Raw genomic sequence first — 15,931 nt, 5'->3', positions numbered from 1 at the left:
GTATGGGAGATATCTAGGCTCCTCCTTGTTGTCCGTTTGGTTTTCTCTCTCAGTAAGAATAGTTTTCATCTCTTTTCAGCCTTTCTCCTTTCCTTCTGGCCTCCCTTCATCAGAGAACATTAATACTAGGTTGTGTAGGACGCCCCCCTCTGGCGACTGATTATATGTACAGAGCTGCCGCCCCTCGTGTTGTTCCGGATCTCCCCGTCGAGTTTATTAGAGCCAGAAGGGCCCGTTCATCGGAAAAGATCAGAATTTCCGGAGTGCCGTGTTATTTCTGGTTGTGCCGTCGCGGTTACCGCAGCGGGATCATATATAAGGCCAAGAATATAGTGCAGCGTCCAAGGAGCCGGCCCTCCGCCGAGGAGACAGCGGGGCGGAGATGCTAACCTTGTCACGGGGCTCTACCATCTATTCCCCTGGGGGTAACTCGGGACCCAACCATGTTATCAGCAGGGGGAGATCACAGGGATAGTAACCATGGTTACCTGTAGTCCCACCTGTCACTCGTGACGCCAGCGCTCTGTCCTCTACGGTGGATTCCTCTAAAGTGATATAGTAGTCCACGCACAAAGTACACTTTTCTCAACAGGAAGCGGGAACGTTCGGTTCTGCTCTTTTACTTATAACAGTCCAACGATGCTTACAGCGGTGATGCAGGGAGGATTCATGGGGTATTGGCATCTCTACAGTCCCAGTTATCTGCAGGCATTGACTCTCCCGGGAAATCTCTCTCTCGTCAGTCGCTCACTGTCTCTCTCTCTCGTCAGTCACTCACTGTCTCTCTCTCTCGTCAGTCGCTCACTGTCTCTCTCGTCAGTCGCTCACTGTCTCTCTCTCTCGTCAGTCGCTCACTGTCTCTCTCTCTCGTCAGTCACTCACTGTCTCTCTCTCATCAGTCGCTCACTGTCTCTCTCGTCAGTCGCTCACTGTCTTTCTCTCTCGTCAGTCGCTCACTGTCTCTCTCGTCAGTCGCTCACTGTCTTTCTCTCTCGTCAGTCGCTCACTGTCTCTCTCGTCAGTCACTCACTGTCTCTCTCTCTCGTCAGTCGCTCACTGTCTCTCTCTCTCTCGTCAGTCGCTCACTGTCTCTCTCTCTCGTCAGTCGCTCACTGTCTCTCTCTCTCGTCAGTCACTCACTGTCTCTCTCTCTTGTCAGTCGCTCACTGTCTCTCTCTCGTCAGTCGCTCACTGTCTCTCTCTCTCGTCAGTCGCTCACTGTCTATCTCTCTCTCGTCAGTCGCTCACTGTCTCTCTCTCTCTCTCGTCAGTCGCTCACTGTCTCTCTCTCTCGTCAGTCGCTCACTGTCTCTCTCTCTCGTCAGTCGCTCACTGTGTCTCTCTCTCTCGTCAGTTGCTCGCTGTCTCTCTCTCTCTCGTCAGTTGCTCGCTGTCTCTCTCTCTCTCGTCAGTCGCTCACTGTCTCTCTCTCGTCAGTCGCTCACTGTCTCTCTCTCGTCAGTCACTCACTGTCTCTCGCTCGTCAGTCGCTCACTGTCTCTCTCTCGTCAGTCGCTCACTGTCTCTCTCTCGTCAGTCGCTCACTGTCTCTCTCTCGTCAGTCGCTCACTGTCTCTCTCTCGTCAGTCGCTCACTGTCTCTCTCTCGTCAGTCGCTCACTGTCTCTCTCTCTCGTCAGTCGCTCACTGTCTCTCTCTCTCTCGTCAGTCGCTTACTGTCTCTCTCTCGTCAGTCGCTCACTGTCTCTCTCTCGTCAGTCGCTCACTGTCTCTCTCGTCAGTCGCTCACTGTCTCTCTCTCTCGTCAGTCGCTCACTGTCTCTCTCGTCAGTCGCTCACTATCTCTCTCTATCGTCAGTCGCTCACTGTCTCTCTCGTCAGTCGCTCACTGTTTCTCTCTCTTGTCAGTCGCTCACTGTCTCTCTCTCTCGTCAGTCACTCACTGTATCTCTCTCTCATCAGTCGCTCACTGTCTCTCTCTCTCGTCAGTCACTCACTGTCTCTCTCTCTCGTCAGTCGCTCACTGTCTCTCTCTCTCGTCAGTCGCTCACTGTCTCTCTCTCTCGTCAGTCGCTCACTGTCTCTCTCTCTCGTCAGTCGCTCACTGTCTCTCTCTCTCGTCAGTCGCTCACTGTCTCTCTCTCTCGTCAGTCGCTCACTGTCTCTCTCTCTCGTCAGTCACTCACTGTCTCTCTCTCTCTCGTCAGTCGCTCACTGTCTCTCTCTCTCTCGTCAGTCGCTCACTCTCGTCAGTCGCTCACTGTCTCTCTCTCGTCAGTCGCTCACTGTCTCTCTCTCGTCAGTCGCTCACTGTCTCTCTCGTCAGTCGCTCACTGTCTCTCGTCAGTCGCTCACTGTCTCTCTCGTCAGTCGCTCACTGTCTCTCGTCAGTCGCTCACTGTCTCTCTCGTCAGTCGCTCACTGTCTCTCTCGTCAGTCGCTCACTGTCTCTCTCTCTCTCTCGTCAGTCGCTCACTGTCTCTCTCGTCAGTCGCTCACTGTCTCTCTCGTCAGTCGCTCACTGTCTCTCTCTCTTGTCAGTCACTCACTGTCTCTCGTCAGTCGCTCACTGTCTCTCTCTCTCGTCAGTCGCTCACTGTCTCTCTCTCTCGTCAGTCGCTCACTGTATCTCTCTCTCATCAGTCGCTCACCATCTCTCTCTCTCGTCAGTCACTCACCGTCTCTCTCTCTCTCTCGTCAGTCGCTCACTGTCTCTCTCTCTCGTCAGTCGCTCACTGTCTCTCTCTCTCGTCAGTCTCTCGTCAGTCACTCACTGTCTCTCTCTCGTCAGTCACTCACTGTCTCTCTCTCGTCAGTCGCTCACTGTCTCTCTCTCTCGTCAGTCCCTCACTGTCTCTCTCTCGTCAGTCGCTCACTGTCTCTCTCTCTCGTCAGTCGCTCACTGTCTCTCTCTCTCGTCAGTCGCTCACTGTCTCTCTCTCTCGTCAGTCGCTCACTGTATCTCTCTCTCATCAGTCGCTCACCATCTCTCTCTCTCGTCAGTCACTCACCGTCTCTCTCTCTCTCTCGTCAGTCGCTCACTGTCTCTCTCTCTCGTCAGTCGCTCACTGTCTCTCTCTCTCGTCAGTCTCTCGTCAGTCCCTCACTGTCTCTCTCTCTCGTCAGTCGCTCACTGTCTCTCTCTCGTCAGTCGCTCACTGTCTCTCTCTCTCGTCAGTCGCTCACTGTCTCTCTCTCTCGTCAGTCGCTCACTGTCTCTCTCTCTCGTCAGTCGCTCACTGTCTCTCTCTCTCGTCAGTCGCTCACTGTCTCTCTCTCTCGTCAGTCACTCACTGTCTCTCTCTCTCGTCAGTCGCTCACTGTCTCTCGCTCGTCAGTCGCTCACTGTCTCTCGCTCGTCAGTCGCTCACTGTCTCTCTCTCGTCAGTCGCTCACTGTCTCTCTCTCGTCAGTCGCTCACTGTCTCTCTCTCTCGTCAGTCGCTCACTGTCTCTCTCTCTCGTCAGTCGCTCACTGTCTCTCGTCAGTCGCTCACTGTCTCTCTCTCGTCAGTCGCTCACTGTCTCTCGTCAGTCGCTCACTGTCTCTCTCGTCAGTCGCTCACTGTCTCTCTCGTCAGTCGCTCACTGTCTCTCTCTCTCTCGTCAGTCGCTCACTGTCTCTCTCTCTCGTCAGTCGCTCACTGTCTCTCTCTCTCGTCAGTCGCTCACTGTCTCTCTCTCTCGTCAGTCGCTCACTGTCTCTCTCTCTCGTCAGTCGCTCACTGTCTCTCTCTCTCGTCAGTCACTCACTGTCTCTCTCTCTCGTCAGTCGCTCACTGTCTCTTGAGTTACAAGCCGTTCCTTCCTTCTTCTCCGGACTCTTGCAGTTTCCCCGCGTTTCTTCCAGTCCGGGTGCATTCACTGCTTCTAGAGATGGTGGCTAAGGGGAATTTAATTACAAGGCTCGGCCCAGGCGGGAACATCGGACCCCCTCTGGGTCTCTTCCATTTTTCCTACTCCCCTGGTTCTCTCACTCGGGCCGACTGACTCCTCACCGCCTTCAGACTCGCCGGACGCACCTGATGCCGCTGCTCCTTCTTCTTTTTTACTGGTTTTAGTGCAGATTTTATGTTACATTAAACAAATGAGAGTAAAATATCTCGCCGTTCTCACGCAGGATGATCCCCGCGCAAATCCTCCATCCAGGGATCATATATGTCACCAGGAAGACGCGTAGAATAGGCAACGCGATAGCTGCAGCTTGTACAATACCACGGTGACTTCTCAGAATTGGCGCAGGACTGGAGGTTGTTTCCGGCGGGCCAATCAGATCTGCTCTTTATCACACATCCCAGACGTTTCATATGAACGCCTTGATACATTGTAACACCGCTGCCGTCATCTGTGTCTGTGGGCGGTAATACGGCGGACGGACATCACGCAGATTATAACCGCGTAGATCCGGCTCTAATCCCTCCTCCGTATATTGAGACGTTCCCCGTCTGCAGCATCCAGACATTTTATAGAAATCCCCCAAAGGGAGATCCTCATATAGAGTCACTGGCACTGAAAGGGTGTTCGGCCAGAGGCGGAGATTGGGTTACAAGACTGCTTTCCAGAAAGGCTCCTTGGATAATGCGGCTACAAACCGGATTCCCGCGCGGCCGTCACCGGAGATCTGATCTTTATATACTGATGTTTCCATTGTTTTTAATGCGCTTCATCTCCTCATTATTTATTCATTAGTGGGCGTGGCCAAGCGTTTGTCCTGTCACGTCTTCTTACCTGTAAATTGCTTGCTATGTGCCATGACTAAGGCTTAGTTTTTAGGCTCCTGTCCGCACATGGGAGCCTTTTTACCTTTCTATGGCTAGATTCCTATACATGAGTATGAAGGAATGTCACCGGTGTTTAATGGCTTATAAACAATTTGAAATAGGTTTACTTGTTCCAGAATTGGCGCCCCCCCTGTCCATAGGCTGGCTCTGGTATCGCGGTCCTTGCTCCTTCTCCCCCCTGCCCTATTCTCGTGTCTCCATCAGGCTCCTTTCCCAGATGGCTTTATCTGAGTGTAACGAGGGGCAGCGGGGTGACAACAAATGACAGCATTAAATATTGTTTTCCGCGTCAGCGGTCAGTGATGGAATTGTTGCAGCAAGCAAATAAAGTATTGGGAAGCGTTGAGGCTTGTGCAATGTGCGAGGGGACACTTGGCGCGGTTACTGGATGTCCAGACTTGTGTCATCTGAAAGTTTTTAGCGTGAAACACGTTTATACGTTTCCATTGTTTTTGAATTAGAAAAGAGAAAAACAAATCTACTTGGCGATGAGAAGAACGGCGTCAGATGTAGCAACTGTTCAGGCTGTCAGCGGGCGCCGTCCGGGCCTCGAGATCACAGGGCCGTGGGGGCGCCGTCCGGACCTCGAGATCACAGGGCCATGGGGCGCCGTCCTCGAGATCACTGGGCCGTGGGGGCGCAGTCCGGGCCTCAAGGTCACAGGGCCGTGGGGGCGCAGTCCGGGCCTCGAGGTCACAGGGCCGTGGGGGCGCCGTCCAGGCCTCGAGGTCACAGGGCCGTGGGGGCACCGTCCGGGCCTCGAGGTCACAGGGCCGTGGAGGCGCCGTCCGGGCCTCGAGGTCACAGGGCCGTGGAGGCGCCGTCCGGGCCTCGAGGTCACAGGGCCGTGGAGGCGCCGTCCGGGCCTCGAGGTCACAAGGCTATGGGGGCGCCGTCCGGGCCTCGAAGTCACAGGGCAGTGCTGGCGCCATCTGAGCCTCAAGACCACAGGGCCGTGGGGGCGCCGTCTGGGCCTCAAGGTCACAGGGCCGTGGGGATGCCATCCTCAAGATCACAGGGCAGTGCTTGCGCCATCTGGGCCTCAAGGCCACAGGGCCGTGGGGGTGCCGTCCTCGAGATCACAGGGCCGTGGGGGCGCCGTCCGGGCCTCGAGGTCACAGGGCTGTGGGGGCGCCGTCCTCAAGATCACAGGGCCGTCGGGGCGTCTTTCTTGCACTTCTTCAGTTTGTATAAATCATTTAAGTTGAAACACAGATTTTTTTTCATAGTTTTTTTTCTTCCTTTATTCTTGCTCTTTAATCCTGATTCTTCTTTTTGCTTTGATATTTTTCATCATTTATTTACTTCATTTTTACCTCCATATTTAGTTGTTTTTTTTTGCCTCATTAAATTCCCCTAATTTTTTGGTCTTTCTTTATTCTCCTTCTGCTTCATCTTCCTGCACTCCTTCTGTTTTCCCTTCTTTTCTTTGTCATCTATTTTCTCCATCTTTTCTTCTTTCACCTACTCTTCCCCTCATCTTATCCCTCCTCCTCCTCTTCTTCCTTCTTCTCTTCTTCCCAATCTCCCTTCTCCTATTCCCTCAGTTCTCTTACTCTTCCGCTGTTTTCATCTTCTTTCTCCTCTTTCTTTCCCTCCTCCTCTTCCTCCTCCTCTTCCTCCTCCTCTTTCTTTCCCTCCTCCTCTTCCTCCTCCTCTTTCTCCTCCTCTTCCCTCCTTTTCTCCTTCTCTTCCACTTCCTCCTCTTTCTTTCCCTCCTCCTCTTCCTCCTCCTCTTCCTCTTCCTCTTTCTCCTCCTCTTCCCTCCTTTTCTCCTTCTCTTCCACTTCCTCCTCTTTCTGTTCTTTCTCCTCCTCTTGTTATTTTTAGCTTTCTCTTCTTCCTTCTTTCCTGGTTCTTCAGATGATAAAGTATCGCTTTAATCTAAAGTCTTTAGTTCGCTGGTCAGACATAAAACAAATCTGTTTTTCTTGGGTCAGTTTTTTGTAACTTGTTTGTAGCAAAATGTATCATTTAGTTCTTTAAGTTGCCTTCTTGGTGTCTCCTTATGATCCAGCAGTGTAGTAGATGTATCTCCATAAAGTGATGGCGTCGGCTCTGTTACATGTAAACAAGTGAGAACGATCAGACCACCAGTTTCATCATCTGTAGGTCAAGTGTTTTTTTGTAAAAGGGCAAAATACCCCCTTCGGGTAACAACCGATAATTGTGCATCAAAGACGCCACATTCCTTCACACATCAGTCATACGACCAACTGCTTCCAGAAGTGAGCGCCATCGGCTGCACATGAGCAGGTAGTCAGACTGCTCTAACCATGTGTGTCTCACACAGGTAACGTCGGCCCAGAGCTTTCCTCGACGGACACCAATATGTTCATCTCCTCAGATGGTGGAAACACGTGGAAACATGTGAGTGCATGGATTTCATCTATGACATGTCATGATGCATGCAAATTCATATATGGTGTAGTAGTAATAGTAGGAGAGCGAATGCAGTAACCAGCACTGAGGTAGGGGGCGCTAGCAGCGGAGCGCAGCTCAAGAGGATATCACCACCGACACAGGAAGGAACAGGGAGAGTCTGATAAGAAGACGGCAAGGAAGAGGTGAAGGAGAAAGGGTACAGGAAGCAGGGATGGAAGAACACAAGGAGGAAGAGGAGGAGGAAGAAAAAGAAGACAACGCAGAGGAGAACAAATAAGCAAAGAAGGCAGAAGAGGGAAAGTGGAGGAGAAAGTGAAAAGAGCAAGAAGAATAGAGAAGAAAATGATTAGGGAGCAGAAGATAATGAAGAGGAAGAAAAAGGAGATGAAGCAGAAAAAGAGAGTAAGTTTGAAGAGAAGGAAGATGAGAAAGAGAAAAGAGGAAGAAAGAAGAAGGAGGACAAGCAATTAGCAGAAAGAGGAAGACGAGGAGGAGAAAGTGAAAATAGGAAGAAGTGCAAGATGGAAGGAAAAATAAGGCAGAGAAATATTAATAGGATGATGAGGAAGAAGCCGGGGAGGAAGAAGCCGAGGAGGAAGAAGCCGAGGAGGAAGAAGACGAGGAGGAAGAAGACGAGGAGGAAGAAGATTGTGAGGCGAGGAATAATAGTGATGAAAATAATAGAACAGAACAGAACTGGCTGTTAAACACGATCAGTGAAGACTCATCTATCCAGAAACAATGAAGCCACCGGACAATATCAGCTCTGCTACATGTGTGCCACACTACTAACACCAACCACAGATGTCAGCCATCCTGAGTGACCGCCGGCTATACCTGCCAGTATGTGTTACAGAGGGAGAGTTAGTCATATAGTCAATCTTTCCTGCATTTATAACACTTGACAGTTTGATCTCTTATGTAGCAAAGAGCATTTTATAGTGAATGACTTGCAGATCTACGAGGTTTCCTGCAGAAGAAAGCCAGACATGACATCCCGCAGCCTATGAAGGGAAACCTGCTTCAGATTATTGCGTATTAATAGCATGGTGGTGTGCAGTATTATCAGTAGTAATGGGTGTAGTAGCAATCTGTATAAAGTAGTAGTTGTAGTATTACTGCTAATTGTAGAATTGGTCTTTAGTAGTTATATCAGTAGTAGTATTAGCTGTGGAAGTAGTAGTAGAATTAGAAATGGTAGTAGTTGAAGTAGTATTAGTTGTTAGTAGTTATACTAGTAATTGAAGTATTAACAGTAGTAATAGTAACAATTGTAGTATGAGTTGGAGTATTAGTAGCTGTAGTGTTAGTAGTTGGAGTGTTAGTAGCTGTTGTATTAGCAGTTGTAGTATTAGTAGCTGTAGTGTTAGTAGTTGTAGTATTAGTAGCTGGAGTATTAGTACCTAGTATTAGTATGAGTATTAGCAGTTGGGTTATTAGTAGTTGGAGTATTAGTGCCTGTAGTATTAGTGCCTGTAGTATTAGTACCTGTAGTATTAGTAGCAGTAGTATTAGTAGTTGTAGTTTTACTAGTTGGAGAATTAGTAGTTGGAGTGCTAGTAGCTGTAATGTTAGTAGCTGTAGTGTTAGTAGCTGGAGTATTAGTGCCTAGAGTATTAGCAGTCGGGGTATTAGTAGTTGGAGTATTAGTAATTGTAGTATTAATAGCTGTAGTATTAGTAGCTGTTGTATTAGTAGTTGTAGTATTAGTAGTTGGAGTATTAGTAGCTGTAGTGTTAGTAGCTGGAGTGTTAGTAGCAGTTGGAGTATTATCCGCTGTAGTATTAGTAGTTGGAGTATTAGTAGTTGGATTACTAGTAGTTGGAGTATTAATAGTTGGAGTGTTAGTAGCTGCAGTGTTAGTAGCTGTAGTATTAGTAGCTGTATTAGTTGTTGTAGTATTAGTAGCTGTAGTGTTAATAGCTGGAGTATTAGTAGCTGTTGTATTAGGAGTTGTAGTATTAGTAGTTGTAGTATTAGTAATTGGAGTATTAGTAGTTGGAGTATTACTAGCTGTAGTGTTAGTAGCTGTAGTATTAGTAGCAGTTGGAGTATTAGCCGCTGTAGTATTAGCCGCTGTAGTATTAGCCGCTGTAGTTTTAGCCGCTGTAGTTTTAGCCGCTGTAGTTTTAGCCGCTGTAGTTTTAGCCGCTGTAGTCTTAGTAGCCGGAGTCTTAGTAGCCGGAGTCTTAGTAGCCGGAGTTTTAGTACTAGCTATAGTATTAGTAGCTGCAGTATTAGGAGTTGTAGTATTAGCCGATCGAGTATTAGCAGCTGTAGTATTAGCAGTTGTAGTATTAGTAGTTGTATTAGTTGGTCTAGTATTAGCAGCTGGAGTATTAGTAGTTGTAGTATTAGCCGCTCGAGTATTAGCAGCTGTAGTATTAGCAGTTGTAGTATTAGTAGTTGTATTAGTTGGTCTAGTATTAGCAGCTGGAGTATTAGTAGTTGTAGTATTAGCAGCTGGAGTATCAGCAGCTGCAGTATTAGCAGCTGTAGTATTAGTAGCTGGAGTTTTAGTAGTTGTAGAATTAGTAGTTGTAGTATTAATAGTTGTTTTATTAGTAGCTGTATTATTAGTAGTTGTATTAGTAGCTGTAGTGTTAATAGCTGGAGTATTAGTAGCTGTTGTATTAGGAGTTGTAGTATTAGTAATTGGAGTATTAGTAGTTGGAGTATTACTAGCTGTAGTGTTAGTAGCTGTAGTATTAGTAGCAGTTGGAGTATTAATAGCTGTAGTATTAGTAGCTGTAGTATTAGCCACTGTAGTATTAGTAGCTGTAGTATTAGTAGCTGTAATATTAGTAGCAGTTGGAGTATTAGCCGCTGTAGTATTAGCCGCTGTAGTTTTAGCCGCTGTAGTTTTAGTAGCCGGAGTCTTAGTAGCCGGAGTCTTAGTAGCCGGAGTTTTAGTAGCCGGAGTTTTAGTAGTAGCTGTAGTATTAGTAGCTGCAGTATTAGGAGTTGTAGTATTAGCCGATCGAGTATTAGCAGCTGTAGTATTAGCAGCTGGAGTATTAGTAGTTGTAGTATTAGCAGCTGGAGTATCAGCAGCTGCAGTATTAGCAGCTGTAGTATTAGTAGCTGGAGTTTTAGTAGTTGTAGAATTAGTAGTTGTAGTATTAATAGTTGTTTTATTAGTAGCTGTATTATTAGTAGTTGTATTAGTAGCTGTAGTATTAGTAACTGTAGTATTAGTAGCTGGAGTGTTAGTAGCTGTAATATTAGCAGATGTAGTATTAGCAGCTGGAGTATTAGTAGTTAGAATATTAGTAGTTGGAGTATTAGTAGTTGGAGTATCAGTAGCTGTAGTATGAGTAGATGTAGTATTAGCAGCTGGAGTATTAGTTGTAGTTTTAGTAGATGTAGTAGTATTAGTAGCTGTAGTATTGGTAGTTGGAGTATTAGTAGATGTGGTATTAGCAGCTATAGTATTAGTAGTTGGAGTATTAGTAGTTGGAGTAATAGTAGCTGTAATATTAGTAGTTGGAGTATTAGCAGCTGAATTATTAGTAGCTGTAGTATTAGTAGTTGGAGTATTAGTAGCTGTAGCATTGGTAGCTGTAGTATTAGCAGCTGTAGTATTAGTAGCTGTGGTATTAAAAGTTGGAGTATTAGCAGTTGTAGCATTAGGAGCTGTAGTATTATCAGCTGTAGTGTTAGTAGCTGTAGTGTTAGTAGTTGGAGTATTAGTAGTTGTAGTATTAGTAGTTGTAGTATTAGAAGCTGTAGTATTAGAAGCTGTAGTATTAGCAGCTGTAGTATTAGCAGCTGTAGTGTTAGTAGCTGTAGTATTGGTAGTTGGAGTATTAGTAGTTGTAGTATTAGTAGCTGTAGTGTTAGTAGCTGTAGTATTAGTAGTTGTAGTATTAATAGCTGTAGTATTAGTAGCTGTAGTATGAGTAGCTGTAGTATTAGTAGTTGGACTATTAGTAGCTGTTGTAATAGCTGTAGTATTATCAGCTGTAGTATTAGTACCTAGAGTATTAGCAGTTGGGTATTAGTAGTTGGAGTATTAGTCGTAGTATTAGTAGTTGGAGTATTAGTAGCTGTAGTGTTAGTAGCTGTAGTATTAGTAGCAGTTGGAGTATTATCCGCTGTAGCATTAGCCACTGTAGCATTAGAAGCTGTAGTATTAATAGCTGTAGCATTAGCCACTGTAGCATTAGTAGCTGTAGTTTTAGAAGCTGTAGCTTTAGTAGCTGGAGATTTAGTAGCTGTAGTATTAGCAGCAGTTGGAGTATTAGCCGCTGTAGTATTCGCCACTGTAGCATTAGTAGCTGTAGTATCAGCAGCTGGAGTTTTAGCAGCTGGAGTATTAGCAGCTGGAGTTTTAGTAGTAGCTGTAGTATTAGCAGTTGTAGTATTAGTAGTTGTAGTATTAGTAGTTGTAGTATTAGCCGCTGGAGTATTAGCAGCTGGAGTATTAGTAGCTGTAGTATTAGCAGTTGGAGTATTAGCAGTTGTAGTATTAGTTGTATTAGTTGGTGTAGCATTAGCAGCTGGAGTATTAGTAGTTGTAGTATTAGCAGTTGTATTAGCAGCTGGAGTATCAGTAGCTGGAGTATTAGCAGCTGTAGTATTAGCAGCTGTAGTATTAGCCGCTGTAGCATTAGTAGCTGTAGTATCAGCAGCTGGAGTTTTAGCAGCTGGAGTATTAGCAGCTGGAGTTTTAGTAGTAACTGTAGTATTAGTAGCTGTAGTATTAGTAGTTGTAGTATTAGTAGTTGTAGTATTAGTAGTTGTAGTATTAGCAGCTGGAGTATTAGCAGCTGGAGTATTAGTAGCTGTAGTATTAGCAGTTGGAGTATTAGCAGTTGTAGTATTAGTTGTATTAGTTGGTGTAGTATTAGCAGCTGGAGTATTAGTAGTTGTAGTATTAGCAGTTGTATTAGCAGCTGGAGTATCAGTAGCTGGAGTATTAGCAGCTGTAGTATTAGCAGCTGTAGTATTAGCAGCTGTAGTATTAGTAGCTGGAGTTTTAGTAGTTGTAGAATTAGTAGTTGTAGTATTAGTAGTTGTATTAGTAGCTGGAGTATTAGTAGCTGTAATATTAGCAGCTGTAGTATTAGCAGCTGTAGTATTAGTAGATGGAGTATTAGTAGTTGGAGTATTAGTAGCTGTATTATTAGTAGATGTAGTATTAGCAGCGGGAGTATTAGTTGTAGTATTAGTGGATGTAGTTGTATAAGTAGCTGTAGTATTAGCAGCTGGAGTATTAGTAGCTGTAGTATTAGCAGCTGGAGTATTAGTAGCTGTAGTATTAGCAGCTGGAGTATTAATAGCTGTAGTATTAATAGCTGTAGTATTAGTAGCTGTAGTATTAGCAGCTGGAGTATTAGTAGCTGTATTATTAATAGCTGTAGTATTAATAGCTGTAGTATTAGTAGCTGTAGTATTAGCGGCTAGAGTATTAGCAGCTGTAGTATTAGCAGCTGTAGTATTAGCAGCTGGAGTATTAGTAGCTGTATTATTAATAGCTGTAGTATTAATAGCTGTAGTATTAGTAGCTGTAGTATTAGCGGCTAGAGTATTAGCAGCTGTAGTATTAGCAGCTGTAGTATTAGCAGCTGGAATATTAGTAGCTGTAGTATTAATAGCTGTAGTATTAATAGCTGTAGTATTAGTAGCTGTAGTATTAGCGGCTAGAGTATTAGCAGCTGTAGTATTAGCAGCTGTAGTATTAGCAGCTGGAGTATTAGTAGCTGTAGTATTAATAGCTGTAGTATTAATAGCTGTAGTATTAGTAGCTGTAGTATTAGCGGCTAGAGTATTAGCAGCTGTAGTATTAGCAGCTGTAGTATTAGCGGCTAGAGTATTAGTAGCTGTATTATTAATAGCTGTAGTATTAGCAGCTGTAGTATTAGCAGCTGTAGTATTAGCGGCTAGAGTATTAGCAGCTGTAGTATTAATAGCTGTAGTATTAGCAGCTGGAGTATTAGTAGCTGTATTATTAATAGCTGTAGTATTAATAGCTGTAGTATTAGTAGCTGGAGTATTAGCGGCTGTAGTATTAGCAGCTGTAGTATTAGCAGCTGTAGTATTAGCAGCTGGAGTATTAGTAGCTGTAGTATTAATAGCTGTAGTATTAGTAGCTGTAGTATTAGTAGCTGTACTATTAGCAGCTGTAGTATTAGCAGCTGTAGTATTAGCAGCTGTAGTATTAGTAGCTGTAGTATTAGTAGCTGTAGTATTAGCTGTATTCTGTATTATGTTTTGCTTGTTTTTCAGATTTTTGAAGAAGAATACAATATTTGGTTTTTAGACTGGGGCGGAGCCTTGGTAGCGATGAAGCACACCTCACTGCCTGTCCGCCAGCTGTGGTAAGGGATATAAGTCTTATTTCCTGGAAGTAATGTTTCTCCTCGTGGAGAGCGCCCCGAGAGTGCAGGGAGTCTCTTAGGCCATGCAATGCTCCCTTCTTCGGGGCTCCTGTGTGACCCCACCATATTATAGCTGGGTTGGTAGTTTCTCCTGGATGCATATGGCGGTGTACGATGCGTGTTATATATCTGCAGACCGTGGACCTGTGATATAGTGATGCTCCTGAGCCGTACTGAGGCACTTGGCGCTCCAGTCCCTCTGGATGGGGCTTTATGCAGTCCGTGTGGCGCCCCGTATGGCGCTCTACTATGGAGGAATTCCCGCTAGAGCAATGGTAAGGAGGATGTGTCCAGCACAATACAACCCCATATGAGGGCATATATAGGTGCAGTTTGGGCTCATAGACTCCTGCAGGTACCATATGATGGCGTCACACAGCCTGCAGATTGTACGAAGCCCTGAGCACATTGGATCTTACGGCAAGTCTTCCCTTCTGCCAGTGTTTTATCTCCTTTCTCTGAATGATTCCGAGAAGCCTTTTTTTTTTGCTAGGTTTATAATAGAAGTCACATTCAATCTAAACTCTGTTGCCATCAACACCTCTGCAATTAATTTTGCTCCGCACGTCCCACTAAGGCTTCAATTAAAGTAAATGTTAAGATGTCCAGTTCCTAAAGAGCCGATCTCCGGAAAGCTGCAATTTAGGAATCAATAAGCTTTTATGGGTCGCGGGGCTTTGATTTGCTGCAGAAAGTCTAAGGGAGTCGCAACCATAAAGAACACGGAGTACAAAGGGAATGATGGCGGCGCGGCGTCCTTACCGGGGCGGCTGCAGCCAGGTCCTACATAACCCTCTGATAATGATTGCTCTTCTGATGCCGGTGAAGCCCACAACCTCCGGCTCAGCTGACCCCTCGCTAGGAGAACATTAAAGGGAGCAACTTCTAAAAGAAATTGTATTTACTTTGTCCCCAGGCTCAGCTTTGATGAAGGACGGTCGTGGAGTAAGTACGGCTTTACATCTTCCCCCTTGTTTGTTGACGGGGCATTGGTGGAACCAGGGATAGAGAATCAGATAATGACGTGAGTATAGAAAGCGCCGCGGTCCTCGGTTTTTGTATCATTTTTGTTTTGGAGTAATATTATAATTACATGTTCCTCTGTTATCACAACTAATGATGCCACATCAGCTTCATTCAGGGTTACGCCCCGCTTAGTCCTTTTATAACATATTTAATACATGGCATCACTTGTCAAGAAACCAATGCTCGATTGTCTGCAGCACATCTCCTTGTGTGAATGAATCATAGAATCCTAGTCTGGTAGAGATGGAAGGGTCCTCCGGGATCATCAGCACCTCCAGGGTCATCAGGACCTCCAGGGTCATCGGGTCCTCCGGGGTCATCGGGTCCAACCCACTGCTCAGTGCAGGATCACTAAATCATCCCAGACAGATATCTGTCCGGCCTCTGAAGACTTCCATTGAGAACTCCCCACCTCCTGTGGCAACCTGTTCCACTCATTGATCCCCCTCACTGTCTAATATCTAATCTGTGTCTCCTCCCTTTCAGTTTCATCCCATTGCTTCTAGTCTTTCCTTGTACAGATGAGAATAGGGCTGATCCCTCTGCACTGTGACAGCCCTTCAGATATTTGTAGACAGCTATTAAGTCTCCTCTCAGCCTTCCCTTCTGCTAAACATTCCCAGATCCTTTAACCGTTCCTCATAGGACATGATTTGCAGACCGCTCACCATCTTGGTAACTCTTCTCTGAACTTGCTCCAGTTTGTCTATGTCCTGATATAAAGTGGGGTGCCCAGAACTGGACCCAGTATTCCAGATGAGGTCTGACTAAGGAAGAGTAGAGGGGATAATGACCTCATGTGATCTAGACTCTATGCTTCTCTTAATACATCCCAGCATTGTGTTTGCCTTTTTGGCTGCCTCATCACATTGTTGACTCATGTTCAGTCTATGATCTATTAGTATACCCAAGTCTTTTTCACATGTGCTGCTTAGCCCAATTCCTCCCATTCTGTATGTGTTTTCTTCATTTTTTTGCCCAGATGTAGGACTTTGCATTTCTCCTTGTTAAATTACCGTTCTGTTAGTCGACGACCACTGTTCAAGCTTGTCTATGGGGAATGTGCTGCCAACAGCTATAAAACAGTCTGAGGGATAAACGATCACACAGTTTGTTGTTTGCCCCTCATACATTCTGAAGGCCGGACAAACTAGTGCAGATTCAATTGATAGATGAAAAAGGACTCTGAGGTCTCTGTCACACGGGCGGATGCGTATTTGTTTGGCGCATGTTTGGCGCATGTTTGGCGCATGCTTCTTGTTGCATTTGTATTCACTGAGTTTTTATATGCATAAAAAAATGTAAGAAATCCAAATTCCCGCAGTAAGTGACGGTCCGCGGCACAAACACCTCAGTGCTGCAGCGACCATGTAGAGTCACAAGGGGGAGAATCCTCG

At 45.8% G+C, this 15,931-nt stretch overlaps 1 protein-coding gene across 1 annotated transcript in view; it reads left to right on the top strand.

Annotated features, from left to right (window-relative positions):
- Positions 1-15,931, top strand: part of SORCS3 (sortilin related VPS10 domain containing receptor 3) — an 810,393-nt gene that overhangs the window by 630,438 nt on the left and 164,024 nt on the right. The window contains exons 12-14 of the mRNA XM_066601804.1: positions 7,034-7,110; positions 13,357-13,448; positions 14,425-14,532. Of these exons, the coding sequence (XP_066457901.1) occupies positions 7,034-7,110; positions 13,357-13,448; positions 14,425-14,532 (277 nt within the window). The remainder of the gene's footprint in view (positions 1-7,033; positions 7,111-13,356; positions 13,449-14,424; positions 14,533-15,931) is intronic.

This window comes from Eleutherodactylus coqui, chromosome 4, assembly GCF_035609145.1.
Source record: "Eleutherodactylus coqui strain aEleCoq1 chromosome 4, aEleCoq1.hap1, whole genome shotgun sequence".
Taxonomy (NCBI): domain Eukaryota; kingdom Metazoa; phylum Chordata; class Amphibia; order Anura; family Eleutherodactylidae; genus Eleutherodactylus; species Eleutherodactylus coqui.
Note: the sequence above shows the minus strand (reverse complement) of the source record. Positions and strands in the feature narration are given on the sequence as shown.